The sequence below is a fragment of the Eutrema salsugineum genome, unplaced genomic scaffold, assembly GCF_000478725.1.
Source record: "Eutrema salsugineum unplaced genomic scaffold, Eutsalg1_0 scaffold_2, whole genome shotgun sequence".
Lineage (NCBI taxonomy): Eukaryota > Viridiplantae > Streptophyta > Magnoliopsida > Brassicales > Brassicaceae > Eutrema > Eutrema salsugineum.
This window is the reverse complement of record NW_006256829.1, coordinates 3905600-3931030: the sequence shown is the minus strand read 5'-3', so window position 1 is coordinate 3931030 and position 25431 is coordinate 3905600. Positions and strand designations below refer to the sequence as shown.

The 25431-nt window shown below is 34.3% G+C and overlaps 5 protein-coding genes across 7 annotated transcripts; 2 read left to right on the top strand and 3 right to left on the bottom strand.

The window, feature by feature from the left end:
• Positions 1-1386: 1386 nt before the first annotated feature.
• LOC18019252 (cytokinin riboside 5'-monophosphate phosphoribohydrolase LOG8) lies at positions 1387-3567 on the bottom strand. Of its 2 annotated transcripts, XM_024155914.1 has the most exons (8): positions 3462-3567; positions 3244-3367; positions 2679-2776; positions 2558-2588; positions 2260-2359; positions 2092-2162; positions 1864-2007; positions 1387-1620 (listed from the first exon to the last, which is right to left on the bottom strand). In XM_024155914.1, exons 2-8 carry the CDS (start codon positions 3352-3354, stop codon positions 1528-1530), a joined length of 648 nt encoding a protein of 215 aa, XP_024011682.1. In that variant the 5' UTR covers positions 3355-3367; positions 3462-3567; the 3' UTR covers positions 1387-1527. The 2 variants fall into 2 exon arrangements, with proteins under 2 accessions (XP_024011682.1, XP_006399714.1); XM_006399651.2 differs by having other exon boundaries at positions 3244-3494.
• A 5411-nt stretch (positions 3568-8978) lies between these two features.
• On the bottom strand, positions 8979-12406 carry LOC18019251 (subtilisin-like protease SBT3.11). Its single transcript, XM_006399649.2, has 9 exons — positions 12228-12406; positions 12028-12119; positions 11827-11924; positions 11575-11730; positions 10831-11477; positions 10442-10728; positions 10174-10288; positions 9874-10066; positions 8979-9648 (listed from the first exon to the last, which is right to left on the bottom strand). Exons 1-9 carry the CDS (start codon positions 12330-12332, stop codon positions 9083-9085), a joined length of 2259 nt encoding a protein of 752 aa, XP_006399712.1. The 5' UTR covers positions 12333-12406; the 3' UTR covers positions 8979-9082.
• Positions 12407-16175: 3769 nt separating this feature from the next.
• Positions 16176-16869, top strand: LOC18019250 (glutaredoxin-C10). Its single transcript, XM_006399648.2, has one exon. It carries the CDS (start codon positions 16247-16249, stop codon positions 16670-16672), a length of 426 nt encoding a protein of 141 aa, XP_006399711.1. The 5' UTR covers positions 16176-16246; the 3' UTR covers positions 16673-16869.
• A 2063-nt stretch (positions 16870-18932) lies between these two features.
• LOC18017451 (beta-fructofuranosidase, insoluble isoenzyme CWINV6) lies at positions 18933-21170 on the bottom strand. Of its 2 annotated transcripts, XM_024156564.1 has the most exons (5): positions 20308-21170; positions 20051-20209; positions 19576-19814; positions 19389-19479; positions 18933-19278 (listed from the first exon to the last, which is right to left on the bottom strand). In XM_024156564.1, exons 1-5 carry the CDS (start codon positions 21163-21165, stop codon positions 19087-19089), a joined length of 1539 nt encoding a protein of 512 aa, XP_024012332.1. In that variant the 5' UTR covers positions 21166-21170; the 3' UTR covers positions 18933-19086. The 2 variants fall into 2 exon arrangements, with proteins under 2 accessions (XP_024012332.1, XP_024012333.1); XM_024156565.1 differs by lacking the exon at positions 19389-19479 and having other exon boundaries at positions 19098-19278; positions 19721-19814.
• A 2458-nt stretch (positions 21171-23628) lies between these two features.
• LOC18017450 lies at positions 23629-25413 on the top strand. The gene is made up of 7 exons (XM_006399646.2): positions 23629-23750; positions 23963-24081; positions 24164-24246; positions 24328-24449; positions 24543-24707; positions 24799-24892; positions 24994-25413. Exons 1-7 carry the CDS (start codon positions 23699-23701, stop codon positions 25250-25252), a joined length of 894 nt encoding a protein of 297 aa, XP_006399709.2. The 5' UTR covers positions 23629-23698; the 3' UTR covers positions 25253-25413.
• Positions 25414-25431: the final 18 nt, after the last annotated feature.

Genomic DNA, 25431 nt, shown 5'->3' with positions numbered 1-25431 from the left:
AACTATTTTAGTATTTTACCATCTCCTACTTTTTCATCCTTTATTTTACGTGGGTCCCATTCCCACACCCCGGTTCAGCTTTTATCTTTTGGTCCCGTTTACAGAAAACTAAGTGTCACTTGTATAAAAATGATGATAATTTTAAGATTATTATTTCAGACCATCTCCAATCCTACTCCAAATTTCATTGCAAAATAGAGTTTGTAGCATGATTATCTTCAACCCTACTCCAATTCTCACTCCAAAATGGAATCAAAAATGAAGTTACTCCAAATATATAGAAAAAAAGTTAGAGTTTCTCCATTTTTTGGTCATAACTTCATTTTGGAGGAAAAAATAGAGTTTACATTAGAGTAAGACCCAACTCCATTTTAAAATTACTCCAAAATAGAGAAAAATATAAAATCATACATTTGAGATGCTCTTAGGAATCGCTATTAATAGTTTGTATTTGGACTAACTGAGGTTTAACTACACATAATTATCATTATGCGAAGACAACAACAACAATTGAGAATTTATTTGAACCTAAATATTAGGTGTTAATCTCGAAGGGGATGCAAAGTTACAAAAAAAACAGAGTTTTTGAGCGCTTTTGACCCACTGTCTTACAAAATACTCGATATCATGGGTTTAAACTAGTTGGCTGGTATCGGAATTTAACGAAATCCAAATTCCTAATTTTAGCTAGTTTTGTTTCTATTTTTGTTAATGTCTTCAGAAAGTTTTCTTGGTGGTGTAAACAGAGACTCTAGTGAATTGGTATGAGAAGTATCTATTCTAGTGGATTTCGTTGTGCTCATTACTTTAAAAAAAAAAAAGTGGAAAAGAATACACCAAACTTTGACCCAATTTATTGTAAAAACTCTTTATTGCTATCTAAAAACACGTTCTATGATAATCATTCATTACCATGAAGGTCGTCATCATCACCTTTAAAACTAGTCAATGACTTAATCAAAATGATCTAACGTAAAAAAGGGAAATAGAGAGAAATTGACACACACAAACTCAAGAAAAAAAGAAAGAAAGAAAGAGAGAACATATCAAATCCAATCATTCCCCACCACAAAAGGCACTTAGCAGAAAGAAGAAACCCATCAATGTCCAACTTGGTCACACATCATCATTCACATTTTTGTGCTTTTCTATTGAAGCCATCGAATGAAACAAACAAGGGACCACACTTCTATTCTAATGGACATTCACTATGATACGACACTTGAGGGACTTTTCTGCATCACCCACAATCAAAAAAGATTCCTCTTTTCTTTCTTTGGGGGATTTCAACATTAACAAAACAAAAGCTTCAGACTTTTTTTCTTGGTTCTTTATAGAGAACACCCCCCCCCAAAAAAACGAACAAACTTAACGACATCATCAAGCAACACTTTCAAATTGGGGACCCAATGTGCTGTTTCAAATTGCAACAAGATTTGAGTTTTCTTATACACATTGTGGATCCCTTCAAATAAATCAGACTAAACTTGAAATGGAAGTAGCATATGCTAACAATAATGTTCTTTCTTATTGCGGCTTGCTTTGTTGTCCCGGGTAAGCTCCGAGTTCAGCTTTCCAGCTTTCGTGCGATGCAACATGCTTATGTGAAGGAGTATATTCCTGCCAATAATATGAAAAAAAAAAGTTTGAGAAACAAAACTGTTGGAATCTGCGATTACAACAGAACTCTACACAAGTTCCACACAAATCTACCAAACACGTCTCTTGTCTTTTCAAAGATAAAATTCTGCATTGATTTCAAGGATATTGTGTTCACTATGTAACTAATAACCATTGATTTCTTCTGTACAAGATACAAGTGAATACATAATCACAGAACAAGAAAAGGCGAAGTCTATGTACCTCCATCTTCTCCATAAGCTCTTTGGCTGTTGGGGCAGAAACCACAATATTACGTGCGCCTGGTTTGATAAAACCTTCTTCGACGCCCGTATCAAATAAAGCAAGCAAATTGTTATAGTATCCATCAACATTCAATAGACCAACCTGCAGAAACAATCACAAACGAATCAACATAAGGATTAGTAGCCTCTACTTCTTCTCGACCGAGCAAATGAAATGTGAGAATACCGTCTTCTTATGGATACCAAGTTGTGACCATGTTATCATCTCCAGCAGCTCCTCCATTGTTCCATAACCTCCTGAAACAAAAAAAACAGTGGGTTTCGATAGTAAAAACCAAAACTTTCACCTATACAAAGTTTTCTAGATTCGGTTATTAACAAAAACATTTCTCACCAGGGAGCGCGATGAAGGCCTCAGCTTCTTGCGCCATTGCAGCTTTTCGTTCGTGCATATCTGCAACAACTCTTACTTCTCCAACAGTCTCACCTGATATCTGATGAAACTCAAGTCATAAGATTGGGGTAAAGGTAAACTATACAATCCCCAAATCATAAGAACGCACACAAGAACCAAGCGGTAGTAAAAAGAAATGAATAACATTGAAACACAATCATCATAAGATAAAATTCAAAACACAGGCCATGTTTGCTACTTCCTGGAAAAACATGAGCTTTTAAGAGAAGAGACATACTTCAATTGGCATCAAAGCTTTGGGAATGATCCTGCAATTACAGAGAATCCAATCAGAAACCCTTAGAAAAGTTTGGAAATGAAAGTAGATTGTAAGAGTCATAAGCTGTTTAGAGACTAACCCGAGAACATGGAAACCACCTTCATAGACTCTCCTGGATATAAGACCCATCAACCCAACGCTTCCTCCTCCATAAACCAAGTCAATCTTCCTCTTCACCTACAATTTCCAAAAATTCCAAAATCCAATCACAAAAAACGAAGATACATTCAGAAAACAGAGGAAGACTCATTAGTGATACTTCAAAATCTTGATGAAATTTCACAGTTTTTGCAGATGACAACAAATATCTCTGGGTTTAAATAGTCAACAAACGTCGAAAAATGGTATTTATCACCAAGAGCTTACAATATCTGTATAAAAATTTCTAATAGACACAGCAATCACAAACCCATTGTGTGAAAGTCATATAAACGATGAACAAATCACCTTAAATGTTCGTATTAGGTGTTAAGAAACCGAGAAAAAAAACACTGATTCTTCAGTTCTATTCGGAAAAGTTGATTTTTGTCAGTGATGTTTTGAAAAGTTGATGTTTTTATCACAAAAACCAAACGAAAAGCAATCATAAGAAGAAGAGAAGAGACGAGACGAGGGAGAGAGAGAGAGAGAGAGAGAGAGCAAACGAGTTCATTGCCGAGTTCGATGGCGGCGTCACTGAAAACTTCTCTGTTACCAGAGTGGCTTCCGCAAAAAACACAAATTTTTCTGAATCTGCTTCGCTGGTTGTCTTCCATTAATGGATAGAATCTACAAAAATCAAGGTATTTCCTCAAGTCGCTAAAATCCCAGGGAAAATAAAAATAAAACAACGCTGAAGCGAAATAAAGTGACAAGACGAAACCTTTGTGTGATGATATTATATACGGATGCAAACAAATCTCTAGTCCGGATTGGAAGAATCGGCAGAGAGCCTGTATTTAAAATGTTTTTTTTTTATTAATAGAAATGGGTTATATAGGGCTTTAAATGGTATTTAAAAAATGTGGTGGCTGTGGTGAATTACTGAATTGGTATTGGAGGGAAAAAAAATGATTTTGGTGAAATTTGGAGGATAATCTATCTTTGCCTTTAAGGAATTATAAAAAGGATCAAGAGGTAAGATAACTTTAAAATTATTTGGCGAAAACAATTACGGTTTTACTAGACGAAATAGGTAAAGTTTATCTACCAGACTAATTAATTTAGCAAAATATTTTTGAAAAACTTATGAAAAAATAAATCTTGAAACAGTAACTTTATTGAATATAATTAGTTGTATGTGTTTTTATTTTTCACCTCGAAAACTTTTTTCAAACATATTTATATGTTGAATTATGGGTTTAAGATTTGAAACTATTTGATTTTTCTAAAAATGTTTGTAGTTGTATCCATTGTTTATCCTATAAAAAACAAACTTAACTTTAATTGATTATGTTCTCTAACAACTATAAATCATACTTTTCTGTTGTGTTTAATCTTTTAACTTAAAATCGTCTCTTTTCAAAATGTATATGTATTTGTGTATATACATATGTATGTATTGACACATAATTCTTTATTATTATTATTTTAAAAAAGAAAATATATATAGATATATATGAAAATGATTTTTTTTTTGTTGGATCTGACATGAAATTACTTATGCGTGCGTAGATATGGCGAACAGAAGAGAGGAAGCCCACATGAGCCTCCACAGCTGCTTCCCTCGTCTAACGCCAATCTGTCGTCATTTGTTTTATATAGTAAAACTATTCCAATTCATTAATTAACGTGTTTTATTATTTGTTTTCAAATCAAAAGAGGCTATTTAATAGTTTTCTTTTACCAAAGTCTTGTAGATTTATCATTCTTAAAACAAAATAATATGTGTATTTGTTCACATTGACCGATCGAGGCAATTTTGTAGTAGTATACTATAATACACTGCAAACAGGCAAATGCACGCACTTAGAATAATGCTATATCGTTATTTTATTTTTATTTCCTTTCTTCGTACATGGCCGTATCTTTGCTCACGATATAAAAAATTCGATTGAAATAGTATTGAAATTAAAGTAACATGAATGTATCATTTCTATTGCAATTATTACATTATTGCATTCAGAACAATATAACATATTTGGATGATGATGTTACATAGAAAGACACATTACTTTTTATATTTGAGTTAATTTTCTGAAACATTTGAAAAGTGACGTTCCCAACATGGCTTGCTGTACTCGATCTCCGTATGTTTTTATAAACCAACAAAAGCAGCATCTATCATATGTTCGGTTCTTTTTCTTCCTCCGAGAAAAATTAGGTTTAATTAATACATGCATGAAAAACATTAGTTCATTTCTCACCGTCAAATGAGTCAATAATTGTTCGGACCAGTGCATTTATCTTTTCTTTCAATTTTGACACCCGACCAATTTTGATTGCTAATCACTGCAACTACTCACTGTGTTTAATAATCAAATATCCAATAACATTGAAACAAACATCATATGCTCACAGTTAACCATTTGCCAAACGAACATAAGCTAATTGGAAGGTACTACTTTATTAACTAAAGAATTACTACTAATACGTTTTGTTTAAAGTATGTATAAATTAGATGATGAATCAATTTGTAATTTCAAAAAATGAGGATTATATATGCAAAATTTGAGCATTATAAAAACATATATTTTTTGTTTATATTTCACATATATGTTTGGTTTATTGTTGTCAATTTGTTTTCTTTCTTTTTATAATATCTTATAATAGAGATTCCATACGACTCAGTTTATAAACTAATCGTATAGGTCTTTTTTTTTATGTCAAAATCTAGATCACACCCAACATAATTTCACTTCTTTATTTTCAGCAACGGTATTTAACTTGAATAAGCATTGCAACCGGAAGTTGATAGGAGCAAGTTACTACATGGAGACCCTCTTCCATAAGAACAAAACGAAATAATTTACTGATCGTAAATTGTGGCTTTTTCTTTTACAGAAAATAAATACTCAAATCTTATGGTGGGTTTCAAGTGTTTCAAGTGTTTTTGTCAACATGAACTTCATTGTGGGCGGAGGAGCTTACGAAGATGAAACTAAGGTACATATCAGTTTTGCTATTTTTCGTAGTTTTGCAATAAAGTAAATATAAAATCGATTTGGGCGAAGACAAAGAGATGACTAATATGCATTACATATACATGTATAGGTCCATACCGTGTACATGGGAGATAGAAAGCATAATGATCCGGAGCTCGTTACAGCCTCACATCTCGACATGTTAGAATCCCTACTTGCAAGGTACCAACAAACCCAAATACTTAGACATGTGAAAGAAAATGTTGTTGGAAATAAAAATAAATACCATCGGTTCACGGGCTTTGTGGAAATATCGTTTCAGCATGGTTTCTCCGGTTTTGCGGCCCATCTATACGGATTTTCAAGCTAAAAATTTCTTTGGTGCGTGCATATAAAAATGTATATTATATAAATATACAAAACAATATATGAAATAAGGTTAAATTGATGAATTCGAATCCTCATAACTTTGAATAGAGCATCCGGATGTCGTTTCTGTGACACCCAATGGTTACTACGAGCCGCAAATAACAAGAATATTTGATTACTTGGGGCTTTCTCAAAGCACACCAAAAGGACTTCTCCATGATGCCAAGATGGGTGAGGATGTAAATCCCATGCATCTTCCACCTTACCAGCCTTAAATATGAAAGGCTAGTAAAATATTTATCAAAAAAAAAAAAAGATGGGTGAGGATGTTATCATCGGTGTCTTCGACTCAGGTACGTTTGATGGATATAAAGCTTTCATAGAGATATACTATTATGTTTTTATCAACTCACAAAGCCAATTCCATTTACTACTTTGGATGATTGACCTGGACTGATGGCTCTCACAGCGTCACTATCCCTTTATCGATTAGGACAGAGATTCTTAAGAATTTCAACTTTTGAGTTTGTATTGGTTCCAATATTATCATATCTGTCTTCTAAACTCAAAACGATCTACTATTATTGTGTCTTATGATGAATATGTAACGTTTATAATTAATTGAGGCCTCAATTGCACCACTCAAATCTTCATATAACATGAATATGAAATATGATAATTTTTTCGTATAACAAAATCAAAATCAAATAAAAATCTATGTATATTATGTTATATAGGATGATAAAAACAATAAGAATTAATTATAAACGTTACATTTTCATCTTAAGACACAATAATTTCAGTTTTTATATAGACTAATATTTTCAGTTTTGATATTACATTTCATACTTTTCACAATGTACACTATATTTTTTTTCCTAAGTACAAACAAATTATACATGTCTTATCTAAGTTAGACATATTTTGAAAATTTTGAGTAAACAAATTATACATGTCTAATCTAATTTAGACATATTTTGAAAATTTTGAGCAAAATTTAGTGAATAAATTCTTTTCCATCAAAATTGGTTACTATTTATAATAATAACTCTTTAATTAATACTTTCACTTTAAATTTTTAATTAATAAGGTATAGTTTGATAACTTCCATTGAATAAGAAAAACGTTGATGAGAACACTTAACTCTTTTGTAACTTAAATATGAAGCATATATATATGATATTATCTACTGTTAATGACTTTCACAGTGAATACTCAAAACAATTAATAAAAGACACATATTGAAAAGTATTGACTTTTTTTTTTTAGAGAAAAAGGAAATGAAGACCGCTTTGTTTTTCATTTTGCTCATACTTGTTTCATCATGTAAGTTTATTCTAGGTTACTTAGGGTAAATATGTATAATATTTTGTATTCTAAAATAATATACTTATTGGATTATCTAAAATAATATACTTATTGGATTATTCTGATTTTTATTTTGATAGGTGCATCAAAAGAGAAGTCACTTTCTTCCAATTTGGCAAAGAGTCCTCAAATTGACTTTCAGAGAGAAGATCTAAGTTTACATGACGAAGGAGATTACTTCCATGAAACAAATGAAATTCAGTTTTGTCAAGAATGTGCTAGGCATTGTTCAAAACGGAACACACGTATGGAATCTTGTCGTGAGTCAACTTGCCTTTGTTCATCCAATTTGGCGAACAGTCCGCAAACTGACTTTCCGAGAAAAGATCAAAGTTCAGATGACGGAGGAGATTATAACTTCAATGAAAGAAATGAAATTCAGTTTTGTCAAGAATGTGCTAGGCATTGTTCTAAACGGAACACACGTATAGAATCTTGTCGTGAGTCAACTTGCCTTTGTTCATCCAATTTGGCGAACAGTCCGCAAACTGACTTTCCGAGAAAAGATCAAAGTTCAGATGACGAAGGAGATTATAATAATACCATCCCTGAAAAGCCAACTCCTATGCAGTTTTGTCAAGACTGTGCTAGGCATTGACTGAACAAATTTATGCAATCTTGTAGAAATAATACTTGCCTTTGTTCATCCCGGAATGTTAACTAAGCCTATGATTCTTGTTTTGATTAACGATTTATGAAACACCTTATATTATAAAATTAAATTGGTGTTCTTGTCTTTATATGATACTATTGAATCTCAGTCCCAGTATCATTGGAATATAACGAGTGCCGGCTGCCGACAATGAACACGAACAAACTTGCCATTTTCAATCATAAGCTGGTCCATGATCACATTTATGGGACAAAAGTTAGCAAGTGGCTCTCATATAACTAGCACAGAATTAAAACAGAGTGACGGGAACAATTTGTCAATCTCCTATAGGTTATCATCCGAAAAATCACAAACCTATCCAAAAAAAAAGAAAAAAGATCATGCTCTTCCTATCAGTCTCAAATAGATACAAGATCATGCAAAATCAGCAGTTGACATTCATATAGGCCGAGACATTTAGGAAATTGATAGTAAGACTTAGATCCCAGCTAGACATAACGCAAGATTCAGATTTCTAGTTCCATCATGTCCTCGTCATTAACCTCCTGCAAACAAAAAAAACAAAAAAACAAAGACAAATGAAACAAAAAGAAATAAGTTGAACTTGGGACACAACTTCTTTGCTTCTTACTTTGTCCTCGAGTGTCACACTTTTATTATAAAAAAAAAATATGAGAAATTGGCTTGTGTTTTTGCTCTCCGAGTGGCATAATCTCATCGTACCCGAGTTTTTACTCGGACTCTCTTTTCTCTAGACCCGACGACCGCTTTTACCGATAATCATTTATCTAAAAAATACATCTATCTTTAAAACAATGACAGAATCAGTAAATTCACGCTTTATTTTTCCAATTTGGCAAATTTGGGGATTGAAGACCAAAATTCCCGTTTTTCGTTTATGGGGTTATGTACCTCTTTTAGAAAAAACACAAGAAAATAAGTAGTATATGTTTTTTATGTACCAGAGAATTGTGTTGTTATATATATGCTTTTTACGCAAAAGTAGTATATATTTTACACAACGTTTTGAGTTTAGAAGACAGATATGATAATATTGGAAGCAATACAAACTCAAAAGTTGAAATTCTTCAGAATCTCTGTCCTGATCGATAATGGGATAGTGACGTTGTGAGAGCCATCAGTCCAAGTCAATCTACCAAAGTAGTAAATGGAATTGGCTTTGTGAGTTGTGGAGACGGTGACCTTGTAGCTGAGTTTCTTCACACTGGAGTTGAATTGCAATGTGTTGGGTGTGACGGAGATTTTGATACCCAAAGGAGGCTCAACGACGAGTTTGTAGAGGGAGTCGACAGGTCCAACGTTGGTGACGGTTCTTGTGAGAGTCACGTCTTCCTTGAGGAATGGAATGGTGATGGAAGGCAAGTTGAGTTCGAATACAGAGGGCTTTGTAGTCGGACATTTATACGTTGTCTGAGATAGTTTTGCGATTATTCCCTCGTTGTAATCAGAAGCACACAGGAAACGCCTGTAGTCTTCTGCGTCTGCATCGTAGACAAGACCAGGGTCTGCTGCTTTGTTCGGGCTCACCAATCCACCCCCGTAATCAAAAGGGTTAGCCTGTCTCTGTGATAATCCGTCCGCGAAGATAGGTTCTCCATAGGGATCCGTTGTGGAAGCTTTAACCAATATAACAAAGAGTCATTTCGTTAATTATACATATATCACTGTACATTTTAACTCAAATATTTATTTTGATATGCATGATGCATAAGAATAGAATTCTATCAAACTGGCTAAGATATGTAATCTAATGAGCCTCGTTATACAAACACATATATATACAGTGCATGTTAATTATTATTTAAAAAAAAAAGTTGACATAAGTAACTATATATATATACCTGTAGTGATGAGAGCAGATCTAATGGCGGCAGGAGACCAGTCAGGATGCACAGCTTTGAGTAGCGCAACCACCCCGGCTACGGCAGGTGTTGCCATTGAAGTTCCCGTCTCAGTAAAGTATCCGTCCTCGTGGCCCATTATATTTGGGTTAGAAGCTGCTAGTATGGCAACACCTGGCGCTACCACATCGGGCTGCAGATATATATATATAATGTTGGTGTTGGATGAAAAACAAGTTAAAAAATAGAATTTAGAATATATTGGTGTAGGTATATAGAAAGAACAAACCAAGTTGTTACCTTGAGAACGGACGGAGATACGGAATTGGGTCCTCTGCCTGAGAACTCAGCAACCTTAGTAGCTATAACTGGTCCAGTGACTCTGACTGAACGGCCTACTTTTATGGTCGGCGAACTGCAAATTAATTGGGTCTTTTAAACTACTAAACAAAAACAGCAAGTGTGTAATTTCTCTTTTCTTTTCTTTTGATCAAAAACAAATTGCAAATAATAATGATAATTAATAATAAAGAGGAATCACATTAAAACAATGGTATAAAACTAATACCTGGTGGACTGTATGTACTTCAACATTGTAGTCCCCTGTTCATAGTCTATTTCGAGTATTATCAGAGCTTCCGAAAATGTGATAACATCATTTCTTCTGGAGGCAAAGATTACACCCCGCGCTTGAGCGTGAGTAGCACTGGTCAAATAATCATTTTTCGCATCTCCATTTTTAACTATAAAAGCTAGTACCACTTTTCCCATTGCTGATTCTTTCGTTATATCTCGTGCAAACATTGCGTACATGAGACCTGCTTGAACCTCCTTATCCCTAGATGGGATTCGTCCCTACATAGTAATATAGATTAGGATGTCACATGCATGCCTATATCGATATTAACTATATATATACGTATACAGTACTAGTTATGTTTACTTGTTTCGTCTTACCATTAAGGTCTCATTGTTGCCAAGTGTCAAAGGTGTGGGATACCAACGGTCAATAGTGGTGGCACCAACTGTTATGATCCATGGAGCTATGTTCAAGACCGAGTAACCCTCAGGCCCGGTGTTTCCTGCGCAAGCGACCACTGTAATGCCCTTTGAGATGGCGTGGAACGCTCCATACCCTATGATGTTACCTTCGTCGACTTCATTAAATACAGGGATCGGTCTTCCTATTGAGAGCGTCATCACGTCCACCCCGTCCGCTATGGCATCGTCCATGGCCTTTAGTATGTCCGTGAAAGCGCATGACCCATCCTCTTTTATCCAACACACTTTGTAGATCGCGAGACGTGCCTTAGGTGCCGCACCTCTCACCGTGCCCACTCCGAACCCGCTGTCACTCACATTAGGGACGAAATTGCCCACCGCTATGGAGGCCACGTGGATCCCGTGACCGTCCTTACTCCTCGGAGACATGTACTCGCTGTCCGATATTTTGACTTGCGGTTTGTAAGTCCTTGCTCCTATGAGCTTCTTGTTGCAATGCTTCTTTGCTTCGAATTCCTGACCATCCTCACAGTGCCCTTTCCACCGACTCGGGATCGGCCCTAAACCTTTGTCACTAAACATCGGCGACTCTGGCCACACGCCTGTCAGACACATAATTAAGTCGTGTTAAACTATCTTGCTATATATATATTGGAGCGACATATATCTCTATGAAAGCTTTATATTCATCAAACGTACCTGAGTCGAAGACACCGATGATGACATCCTCACCCATCTTGGCATCATGGAAAAGTCCTTTTGGTATGCTTTGAGAAAGCCCCAAGTAATCAAACATTCTTGTTGTTTGCGGCTCGTAGTGACCATTGGGTGTCACAGAAACGACATCCGGATGCTCTATTCAAAGTTTTGAGGATTCCAATTCATCAGTTTATAACCCTATTTCATAAATTTTTTGTATATTTATAATATGCGTCTTTTATATGTACGCACCAGAGATTTTTTTAACTTGAGAATCCGTAAGATGGGCCGCAAAACCGGAGAAACCATGCCGATAAGTGTGAGTCATGGCCTCACTCGCAGCTTTTTTGCTGAAACCATATTTCCACAAAGCCTCGTTAGCTGATGGTATTTATTTTTATTTTCCAACAACATTTTCTCTCACATGTCTTAAGTATTTGGGTTTGTTGGTACCTTCCAAGTAGGGATTCCAACATGTCGAGATGTGAGGCTGTTACCAGCTCCGGATCATCATGCTTTCTTTCTCCCATGTACACAATATAGACCTATATATATTCATGTAATGCACATTAATCATTCCTTTACCCCGATTGAATTTTCTGTTTCTATTATATATTACGTAATTAATAATAACAAAATTGTGACAGAACTACCTTAGTCTCTTCATTGGTTCCTCCTTCTACAATGCTTAACTCCACGTTGAGAAACAACACAAGACTTATCACCGAAAAAATCCACCATGAGACTTGAGAGCCCATTTTTTCCTTTTGGAGAAGGAAAAAACACACAAGAGACCAGTCAATGTCTCACGGCTTTTCGTTTTGGTGAATATGCTTTACAAAATGAACGTTCTTGTATTTATAACAATGTTCCGTCTAAAAAAAACCAACAATGTTCTGAAACGACTTATTTAGCATCAACTTCTGATATTATTAGGTTGTAAAACTCAACTACTCTCTCGGTATTTTCTAATTTAAAACATTTCTCTAGTTTTCTCGATCCCATAGTTACTGTAGCTAATAATATCGACTTATTTAGTTTCTGGTGACATTATAACGTTGTAAAACTCAACCAATATTCTGGTATTTGCTTAATTCTAAACTATAGTTTCTATTTTTCTCTATTTCGTCGTTATTGTAGCTAATAATAGGGGTTTAAGAGTTTGTGGTGTCGTTTTAAGCTTTAACCCAATCTTGATTAAAAAAATGCCTTCTTTAATTGTCAAATTGCCTAAATTTACTGTTTTAATTGTCAGATTGTTGGTCTGTTAAATAACGTTACATACTTACATTAATCGATCAAAAGTTCTTAGCATGGGGTTTCAACAAAAAAGTTCTCAACAGGGTTAGAATAAATTAGATTCTGAAAACTCTGGTCTTGAAGCAGTAAACTACTAAACAGTTAAAGGTATGCTTTTATTTACTTTTCTCAGGGTCCAACTCCTAGATGACTCCAAACCCCCATGTTAACTGGCACTACAGTATTTATATGTATTGGAATGGAAAAAAAATATTGAAACCCTGGTCGGTATTTTAATAAGAAACATGATTAGTGCTTTGGACATAATAATTCAGCTATGGCACCAACGTGACGCAGACGTTAAAGAAAAAAGAAAGACACCATAGTGACGCAATCAGAAGTTGACAGTTTTTTTCTCGTTGAAAAAGAAAAAATTTACGGAGACAAACGGCTCATGATGTCATGATCTGAATTTGCCCACCCATTAATTAATGCTTCTTATGAATTTTTCATAAAGTGAATAAAAATCCCAGAAGATCAATATTTGTGGAACAAAATAAAACTAAAAAAATCAATTTTTTAAGAACATAGGGAATACTATTATGAATTAAATGCATGCCATACATAGAGGTAAACATAATTAGTAAATTCTTATGTTGTGAAAGTGTTGTACATGCAGTATAATGGTCGACAACTCTACATCTAAGTAAGTATAAAATATAGAAAAATATTTTAAATTATTTTATTGTTACTTTTTAAGACTATTAATAAAGACCATTCGAATCCCTGCGAGTTTTTAACGATTTCGACCGCCAGTACAACTAGTGACATCAATTGTACATAGAGTATTTCAAACTCGTGACAAATTCGACGAGCTCGATATATAATTTGCTTCTGTGAGCAATGAAAACATGCTACTAGTCCTAGAGTATTTCGAAGAATTTTCTCCCCTAATTAATGAGCCACATTTTGCCACATATCACACTCAGAATCACATTATATATATCTTCTCCAATTATTTTTATACTTTCATATAAATGATAATTTGACCCATGCCTTTCCAGCCTTGTTACAAACATTCTTCTTTCCTATGCATATATTATTCATACGTACTGATCGTTAGTGTTACGAACGATGGAAGATAAATGAATTTTACCTTGAGTTACAAGTCTGATTCTGAATGGTAAACATGTTAATTAATGGCATGTACAAACAATTTTTTCTTAAAAAAAAACTCGTACCCCTTCAATCAGGTTAAATACAATATATTTTAATATAAAAATACATAGATTCTCATTAGATGGTCGGAACTTGGGATATTATTCGGTTGGAGTGAACCAGCCTTCTGCGTCTTTTCAAATATGTACCGGGTGCAATATGTTAGCTGCGCACATAACATATTTACCAAAACAAAATAATTATAATATTCGTAAATCATATCTCACCAGACAATAACCGTTATAAATCAGTCGGTAAAATAAATAAAAATCATTAGTAAATAACGTTTAGGTTGTCGGTAATGCGAAAGATATGTGTGTAATTATTTCATCACTAATGATTTTTTCCGAAGTTCTTCACCAGTATTTATGATACGTAACATAATTGAATCTTTCCTTCAAAATGTTATATATATATTGGTAAGATACCGTTGTCGACGTTAGCAGAGACATGGTCTGCTGATCTGATACTGATGACGTCAAGTGGCTCCAGTTTACACAGAGTGAAAATAAATAAAAGACGTCAGCATCATTTATTTATCATATATGTCCATGTGACCACTTCCTATCTCCTCTACTTCTTCCACTCTCTCAATTGTACTCTTCCTCCTCTACGTGTGTTTCACGCTCCATTTATGTTCCCATTCAACGTGCGATTTTCACACTTACAATACCATTTTCCTTTAAATTATTATCAACTACAAAATTAACTACCCAAATCTGTACATTATTTTTATGATTGGAACAAAAAATATCTACTAGTATTGAGTGTGTGATAACATAGTTTTAACAACATTCAAGAATTTACATAACTTTTTTTTGTCTAGGTATTTTATTTATCCCTATTGAATACGTACTTCATGTAAGGTAGACGACAGTGACATCTAATGAATTTTCTCATTGCATGTTATCTTCTTATGTAAACGTGTAATTCATTACAAAAACTTTTAATTTACTAGATATATAACTCTCTAATTTAACGTACATGTGTATGTCTGATTCATTACAAATACAGGTAATTCATTAAATACTATTTTGTTATGTATCTCTAATGTATCACATTAATTCAAATAATGTATCACATAACACAAACTCCAAACATCGATTTCTTTTTTTTTGACAAAAAACTCCAAATATCGATTTCATAAATTGAAATGCATATAAAAAATATTGCTGGGATAAAAATCACATGTCACGATAACAATGATCGTAAATCGTCAAATCATCGTTGGTTTCCTAAATACATTATTTATATCATTGCCATCTACCCAAATTACTCTTGATATTATTCCCATCAATTAATGAAATCATAAGTGGTAGCCGGGTAAATTTGTGTGTGTATGTGTTCAAACAATTATTCAAGGTGATGTTATTAAACAATTAGCACGGAGATGGTCATATAAACTTGTTCGCACATGTGCCAACCAAATTTTGAATAAGAAAAAAAATACAATAACCACTTTTTGATGCAGCAGAGAATCATATTCAATTTCTGTGTTTTGGCCTTATTAGCACTGATTAAAAATAACAATTCTTTTTACGTCATGGGATTCAAACAATAAACAGCAAGAAGACGTAAGACTGACGATGATGCTGCCGTATAGCGTATATATCAAGCTATATATATATATATACAAAAATACATTTCGAATATCTCGTCCACCACGTATGCCAGATATCATGGAAACTCAAAATAAAACGTTTTCCTTTTTTTTGCTCCTTTAAATATCAGTTAATAAACAATAATACATAGCTGTACTTTTTTTTTGTTGATGCAGTTTACTATTATTGTACACTCATTTACATATGTTTTCGTAATCATATTAATATATATGTGACTATGTATATAAATATTGCTTTGTCCGAATTTATTTTAGAAAGCTTGCAGTTGCAGTATTTAGTATTTACTGAAAACCATTAAACCATTAAATATAGTCTTCTAACAACATAGTATTTACCGAAAGCCATTAGTTTTGGAATGTTTTTAATTATTTCGAACATCTAAAAAAAAATTGTCCACTCTTAGAAGAAAGAAAGAAAAAAAAGTGACAAAACAATTAATAGAAAACAAAATTAAAAAAAAAAATTGCCTAATGGTTACGTCATTATAGTGACACCCAAACTCTCCATTTATGGTCCTTCTCATTTCGCGTTGACATCAACAAATCTCACACTCCCTCTCTCTCTCTCTCTCTCTTTCTCTCTCTCTCTTTCTAATGAAGACGATGCGAGGTTTAGGGAACTGTTCGAACGACGCCGTTTCACTAGACCTGACGGTTCCTCCTCCAGGAGCACCATCTCCGGTCTCCTCCGGCGCAGCCTCGACGAGCCTATCGTTCGATGAAGAGGAGACTTCAGAGTCGAAGATCGGACGGCTGATATCGGAGCATCCGGTCATCATATTCACTCGATCATCCTCGTGCTGCATGTGCCACGTCATGAAAAAGCTTCTATCGACGGTAGGAGTGCACCCAACAGTGATAGAGATCAACGACGGAGAAATCGCTTGCCTCGCCGTTCAAACCGCTCCTGTGCTCTTCATAGGTGGAGCTTGTATCGGTGGCTTCGAGTCTCTTGTCGCACTTCACCTTACTGGTCATCTTATTCCTAGACTCGTTGAAGTTGGTGCCTTATGGGCATAATTGTAATCTTCTCTTTTCTCAGTCTAGCCTTTAAAAAAAAAATTATAACTATTTTAAGAAAAATCTTGTAATAAAAATCCATTGTAAATTTCCTGATCTACGCTTTCTGTTTTTGAAACACAAAAATGTTTTCTTCTTTAAATTCCTTGTGTACTTTATCTTTCACCAGTTTGGCTACTCTTGTTTAGACTTTAGATTATCACGTGCGAGATTTCATTCCATCATAAATTACAAATTTTGTGTATATTTCCTACTATAATTTCCGTATCAAACTGTCATCTTGATTAAATTTTTTTATAAACAAAATTTGTAATGTTGATTATGTTAGACAAATTCCAAAGGATTACTGATTTGAAGATGATATAAAGTACTGATTTGGCCATTTTCTTGGTTAATATGGGGAAACAAACTGAAAAGGAGTCATTAGTACATTGGGTCTTTTAGTAAATAACGACCTCGAAGTTATGAAAATCTATATGGTCTTATAATTATTCTTATATGTATATAGATTCCGTTGATTACCACGGAATCTGACTACTATCTTTTCCTTGGACAATTTAGGATATGGATTTCTTTATTTTCCTTTTTTTTTTTGAAACGTAAGAGATTTTTCCACAAGAATCTTTAGACTCTAAAAGTAGGTGTCAAGAGCAATTATTGCACAATCACTGCCGTCGGATTCGTCAATACGTGAGACTACCTGTACACTATTATTTTATCATTTTTATTGATGGATTTACGGCTTACACGTTTTTATTGGTAAACTCATTCACTACTAGTTAACTTTGAATTGAAAAAAAAAAACATGAAACTTAACAGTTCTCTCTCTCAAGTCTCAACTAGCATACTTCATTGAGAAGTCAATTCGAGTCGAATTGTGTCTTGTGATTTTGTCCCGTAACACGATTCACCCAAACTAGATGATTTTTACGAAGGTGGTTATTTACTAGTATGTATGTATATTTTATCTTGGCATTTAATTTTCTCTAATAACGTGACCTTTCTTAAATTTTAGTGATATTTCATATTTACGAATAACATTAATTATGTTATGTTGAGCATAAGATTTCACATTTTCAACCCCAGAAAAAAAAATCTACCCTTAGATTTGTACCTACCCTACAGGCACATAAATTATATAGTCACACAGTTTGGGAGCTCCTCAGTGGTGGGGCTTGGTTAACCTTTAGGAAAAACACGTCATTCTTCTTTGAAACAACGACCATATTTTGGGTTTATTATTATTTATTCTCTTTTTTTTTTTTTAACCTAAGCATATATAGTAAATAGTTGTATAAACTGGAAATAATTATGCAGTTGTGTTATGTATTTTCGAAATGCAGTCGTTGCAGTTGTGTTGCTCAATCGGCAGCAACGGCATATCACCATCTTCAAAGTAAGTAGGAAGAACAATAAAATAAAGGGATCATCAACTTGAACAACCCATGATTTAGTTTGATTTTGTTTAATTATTGAAAAAGCAGAGCAGCAATAACCAATGAGAGTTGAATGATATAAGGGTTGCACAAACATTATATATAATGCCTTTTGACAATAACAAAAAAACATTAGATATAACGACAATATTGAAAAGTGAGATACCGAAAGAAAAGAAATGATTAAAGGTACATAAGCGAAGGTAGTAACAATGGCCACAGTTTAAAGGATACAGAAAAAGACAAATGTATTATTAATGTGAGCAATTTATTTTTTGAACCAATTTTTGAGACATCTCCACCACAATTCTACGAAGGGACACTGATTAAAATTAAAATTAACAAAAATATATAATAATCCGAAGTCCATTTTGACAACAACATTTAATTAAGATAAACATTAGTGATTTCATGATTTGGTTTATTAAACAGCCCTAAAGGGAGACTGTCTTACGGTCACGAGTTCGAATTCCAAATGTGGAAATTCTGATTTTTATTTAACATGATTTGATTTCTGTACCGAAGAAATCATAGGTTAAAGGTCCAAATTTTTTTTTATAATAAAGAGTTTGTTAAATTTTGAGCCCAAATCTGTATTATGAAATATGAAGCGTGGCTGTGAATTTGGCAGTTAGATTCACTAAACTGTTTTACTACATAGTGTGATACGTGGCATAGTCCTATTGCATACAAAAAATGATTGGTAGAAAGCGAAATCTGCTATGGTAAGCCTGATTTTTAAATACAGTAAATATAAAGCTCGAAAAATAAAATCCGTGCAAATTCATTAGAGGAATATCACTCTGAAAACATGACAAGACTGCAATAATTAATACAGGGAAATGAATAACCACACAATAACTTGAATACAAAAGACGCATAATAATTCTTAAATTAGTCCATGACCAAAAGACGGAAACATCTTCAGGCCAGTCCAAACCCGGATGATAATTATTATCATCGTTATTAAATGATTAATTAAATTGCGTTGGAATTGACTTCAGCATTTCTCATGCTCCAAGCTTCCAGAGACGACATGGTCACACTCCTTGTTCCATCATTGAACATATAAAGCTTAGCTGCTTCACCAATTGCCAAATTGGGATAAACCCTAGAGGTTATCACATTTCTTCCTCCTGCTCCATAGCTCTCTATAATCGAGTGATCGATCTATGAAACAAAAGTAAACGTGTTATTCAAGGGCTAAATTGTTTGAAGACAAAACAAAAAAGCCAAAAATAAAAGAAGTGACGTTGCAAAAAAGGCTGAATCCAACTCACCAAACATCTTAATGATATCTTCTCATGTCTTGGATCAATGTCTAAGACTGTTCCATGAGTAGATTTCTTTATGTTGTCTCTCAACGAAGACCTACATTTCCGTTTGTTAAAAATGAAACATCAGATTTACATAAGAGAAAGAAACAACATTTGGTTTCTTTGTTTTAGATTATAGTCGAGATCTTACTTCTTCTCATCGCTGCCCATGATAACTGAATATCCATTTCCGCAACGAATAATTTTGAAGAAGATTGCGGTTTGTTCCGATAAATCACTACTAGCCAAAGCTAGCAACCCAAAAGGCCCATAAACGCAGCTAACCAAGCTATCACGGTCGAACAAAACCGCATCATCAACTTGGTCAGAGTCCAGTATTTGGGAATTTTCTTCCAGAACAGGCAGATCAAAAGTCACTTCTACGTCGGCCTTTAACAATAACAAGAGAAACATAAGTAGTTGTTGTTAAACCAAAAGAAACTACTAGCCGATTGTTTCTAGAGACAACATCGATTGTTTGTTTGTTTATTTTTAACTGATTTGAAAACTCAATAAAAATCCTGTGTTATTGGAACGTTGATTCTAAATCTTTGTCAATTTTTTTCTATCTAATGGTTTCTAACAACTCCATCATTTCCGTAACATAAACATATGCGTAAACTTACTTGCGAAGCAGTGATGCCTGAGATTTCAAGAATCGAGCTGCCTTTGAGTTCCTTGTTATCCAAGGTAACTTGTCTAGTCCGGAGATTGTTAATTTCTTCAATTGGCCATTGTATCAGCCTCTTTCCACTTGTGTCCAGCCATATTTCTCTGGGAAGAGACTAACGCCAAAAACATAAAAATTTATCAAACTAATATTGTTTTGACAATTAATCTCTATAAGTACTTTCACATTCATAAACAATATATTAATATTTACCAAGAGGCCAGACCATCCTTTCTGAAAATCATCTTCTTTGCTATCAGTCTCTATAACCCATCCCCAGTTGATCCTTCGATTCTTAACGCTATCGAAGAAGGCCTTCGATGCGTAAAACGTTCCATGATCATATCTCAAATCCGCACTTGTGTTAGTGAACTCAGAATCCGCAGCAAATTCTTCAGTCTCGGAAGAGTATGTACCGATAACATAGCAATCATGGCCTCCAAAACTCGATTTCAAGACATGCTTCACACTAGCATTGTTCACCGAAGTATCTGCACCTTCTTTACCCGTTATGGAAACCGGGAAAAAATCAGGGCACTCCCACATTCCAGTGTCTTGTGACGCAAGTAAAGGAACCGGATGCCTTGTCCATTGGACAAAATCATCACTGTGGTATAAAATCGCCATTCCTCTTTCAGTATCTATCTGCCTAGCTCCTACGAGAACTCTCCATTTCCCATCTTGGCCTTGCCATGCGGTCGTAGGGTCACGGAAACCATCAAAAGGGATGTCATCTGGAGGAAGCATCACAGGATTGTATTTTGGCTTTACCCACTCTCGAAGCAAAGGGTCGGAAACATCCTTAGGTTCGGCAATCACTGTAACCTGCTGTCTGTTAGGCTCGTGGAGTCCGGTGTACATAATTACAGGTTTGCCATCGGGGAGGATCGTTGCGGATCCTGACCAGCAGCTGTTTCTGTCAAAGGGCTCAGTAGGAAATAGGGCTGGTTCGAGTTGGATCCAATTGACCATATCTTGTGAAACAGAGTGCCCCCATATGATTATGTCATTGAATTCAGGAGCCAAAGGATTGTGCTGGTAGAACATGTGGTAGAATCCTTTGTAATACATTGGCGCTGAAACAACATTAATTTATAGCATAAATATTTCATCATCTACAAACTTTTGAGGGTTCCTTATATCACAAGTAAGGACTTCGTAGAGTTCTTATTTACCGTTTGGATCTTCAGAGATTCCAAGATGCATCCCAGTACCAGAAGAAGTGACGTAACAAAAAGACGTCGGTTAATTATTGATGATAATACTGAAACTGTGAAATTGCTTAACGAGTATGCGAACTCGTCAAAGAATCTACTAGTTATGTTAGAAATTCAAAATTTCAAGCTTCACATTCCCAAAAAAAAAACAAAATTATATTAGTAATAAATTTTCAAATGAAGAACCTTAATAAAATTATTCTAATAGGCTGTTTTATCAAACCAATAAAATGTAGACCTTTATCTAGCTACAGTAATTTTTGTTTCATAGAAAATTAACGTTCCGAAAGATTACCTCTATAATGTTACTTCACAAATAGCTATCAAAACCAATAGGTTCCCATATGAACGTAATTCACATTGTATTGTAAGAAATATATAACCCTATTCAGTAATTAAATTTTAAAGTAGAAAATAGCCATGAATTGGTTTATGAACTAACAGTATAAATGATCTTTGCCAATTTATATGATAGATGAATATAAGCAAGAGCAAAAATAAAGAAATATAACCGTTAATCCAATTCCTATGAGGTTGGAAATGGAAGGAAGTCCGGTTTAAAGGAAGATTCTGGAGGTTTCCATGTTCAGCCATTGATAATCTTCAGGGAATTGATCCTCGGTGGTTATGAAATTAATGTCTTATGTATATGTGTATGGCTATTTATAAGTAATCTTGAGATCTTGCGAGGAATGGCGTCGTCATAAAACTTCATTCTACTTATAATGCCATTAGCGTTGACATTGACAACTTCTTCTCATTTTGCCTTAAGCTCGAAGTATCGTGGAAGAAACTCTCAAGATAGTTGTTAATTATGTATGTAATTATTAATATTATCAGGCTTTTTAGTAATTGGTCTTTATTAATAAATTCTTTAATTAACAACATAAGGTCTTTGGGTTGATTAGTCATTAATCATTAATTTAAAGTAGGGATTTTTTTATTATTTGAGGAAACTTCAGCAGGCGGGGTTAGTACTTTTAATCAACTTGGTCGATGGTCTTTATTTATGTATTAAAAGAAGTATCATTTGCAATGATAGAATTAGAAGCATTTGAAATTTTTATAGATAGAAGGAGACGGGACGGCGTCAATTTTAGTATACTATAACTTAATCCTTAAAGTTAATGAAAACATTAAACACAGCAAGTAATCGCACCAATGACAGTGTGGTTGTGAATGGAGATTTTCCATAATCTGATAATTTTATAGATTTTTTAGATTCTGATTGTTAAAAAGCTTATTGTACTAACCAATAAAAATCTTGCTGTAAAAATTCTAGATAATTTTAAATTCTCTACGGTGTTTAAAATCAAACGACCAATTAACTAACCCTTACTTAACGGGTTTGATTATGATCAAAATTTTAGTAGGGATTTGTATTCGTTTCCTGGCACTGGCGACAACAATGAAAAACCCGCTTTTTTTTTTTATTGTTATTGGTTATTGGTTCTGCGAAAAAACATAGGGATAATTTGAGCATTAGATATAACGATTATAGATTTTTACATGAACCGATATTGATATATTGATATTTTAAACTCTGATATTTTATAATATAAATTGAACCGATACTGGAAATGCAAGGAAGTCCGGTTAATTAAGCATGTCGTTTTGAAGAAGATTCTCGACGTTTCCATGTTCAGCCATTGATGATCTTACTCCGTAACGGGATTAATTGATCCGAAAATGATGTGTCTTATGTATATTTATAAGTATTCTTGGGATCTTGCCAAGAAGATGATTATAGAGTCGTCACAAAACTTCATCGTACTTATGATGCCATTAGCGTTGACATTGGCAGTAAGTTCTTATTTTACTTGAGCTTGAAGTATCGTGGAAGAAACTCTCAGGATAGCTGTCAATTATGAGATTTAAATTATTGTGATTATTATATGCTTTTTGGGTCCTAGGTTTTTGTTAATAATATCATTGACAATGCAAGGTAAGGTCTTTGGAGTAATCATTAATAGTAATTTCTATGATTGAGGAAATTTCAGCAGGCAGGGTTAATATAATATTTTTAAAATCAACTTAGTCGATGGTCTTTGTTTATGTATTAGAAGAATTCTCCTTTCAATAATCAATCATTTTTTTTACAGCAATATTCAATCGTTAAATTTTTCAATTTTGTGATATAAAGCTCTATAAAGCAAGGAGAACACATTTTTAAGTACTCTATTTTCTTAATAATATTCTATTTTTGTAATAAAGATTAAAACATTCGGTAATTTTTGTAAATATAATAATATATTACCTTCATTGTAAAATACAGAGGGTATTTTTGTACGATTAATTTGGCGTAATCTTAAAAGCTAATCGGTAAAATTTAGTCGCAGTGAGCCATATCTAAACTTTGAGCTTCCAGGTTTCTCCTCCGCGCGACGATGTCGGAGACTCGCCGGAGTCAATCTAGCCACGATCAAATCGAGAACTCCGGTAGCTTCACATCCTCTCTCGTTCCATGACCCCTCAATATAGTGGGAAAAACCATATTCTGTATCATTGTGTTTTGATCCATACGCTTAGACCGATCTGATTGGGAAATTGATTATAGAAATCTCCAAACAAGCTTAGTTTCTTTGGGATTTATAGCTGCTTGAACATTGTTGGTGATCGGATAATTTTTTTGGTTCTGGAATTATGCGTAGAGATTCAACAACGAAAAGTTGTAATTGAGAACAGTCATGGTGAGAAACTCGTTGGAGTTTTGCATGATACCGGCTCAACAGAGACTGTTGTCATCTGCCATGGATTTCAGTCATCAAAGGTTTTCTTTTTTGGCTTTGTATCATTCTCATCAGTCTTCTTCATCATTTGCAATGTTTTGCTCTAATACTATAATCGTCTAGGATCGGATTCCCATGCTTACAATTGCCAATGTCTTTGAAAGAGCAATGATCACTTCTTTCCGGTTTGATTTCTCTGGCAACGGGTGGGTGAATCCTCTTACTATATCTTAAACACATAACTCGTGAAGTGTTTGTTGCTTACTCAAAATGTTTCTGGGCTTCAGGGAAAGCCAAGGATCATTTCAGTATGGTAACTACCGCCGTGAAGCTGAAGATCTGCGCTCTGTTCTCCAACACTTGCGTGGGGAGAACCGTGAGATTTCTGCAATAATAGGACATAGTAAAGGTCTGAAAACGTAAAACTAAGGGAGATTTCATGTTTTTGGATTTCAAGAAAGGTAATATGTTGACTGGAGCGTCGTGTTGTTGTTGTTGTCAGGTGGAAATGTGGTGCTTTTGTATGCAGCAAAGTACAAGGATGTGCAGACTGTTGTGAATATCTCAGGCCGGTTTTTTCTTGAGAGAGGAATAGAAGGGAGGCTTGGTAAAGACTACTTCAAGAGAATTAAAGAGAGTGGGTTCATCGACGTTAGGAATCGAAAGGGTAAATCTTTCAGCCTTTTAGCCTTTTGATTGTTAGAGCCAAAGAACATGGTGCTGTTGAAGACAACTCTTTGCCCTTTTTTTCTTTGCAGGAAAGTTCGAATATCGGGTAACAGAAGAGACGCTAATGGATCGTCTCACAACCAATACTCGTGAAGCATGTCTCTCAATTGATGAAAACTGCAGGTAAAATCTCCAATCATTCTCGGTATCATCACACTCTACAAGGATTTGTCTCTTTTGGTTTCAGTCTGATAGAGTAATTAATGATTCTCTTAATATATCAGGGTGTTAACAGTTCATGGGTCAAACGATAGAATCGTGCCAGTAGCAGAAGCAGCCGAATTTGCCAAATACATAAAGAATCATAAACTGTGTCTTATTGAAGGAGCTGATCATGAGTTCACGTCTCACCAGCATCAGCTTGCTTCTATTGTTTTCTCATTCTTCAAATTGGATTTCGAGAAAGATGATGATTCAGGTGATACCAGTACAAGTAATGGAGACCACATGAGATTAGTTGTTCCCATTACTTCACGAATTTAAACAGCTGTTAATGTCTAATGTGAAGTTTAGTTTTCCATGATAATGATAATAAAAAAGGTTTGGATAAATCAGTTAAGCACAGTAAAGAGATCGAAATGTTCTTACAGTGGGTATAATTTTGGTGTCAGGTAATGTCTCAAACTCTCAACAATCGATTGTAAAGGTTTAACTTGTTTTTT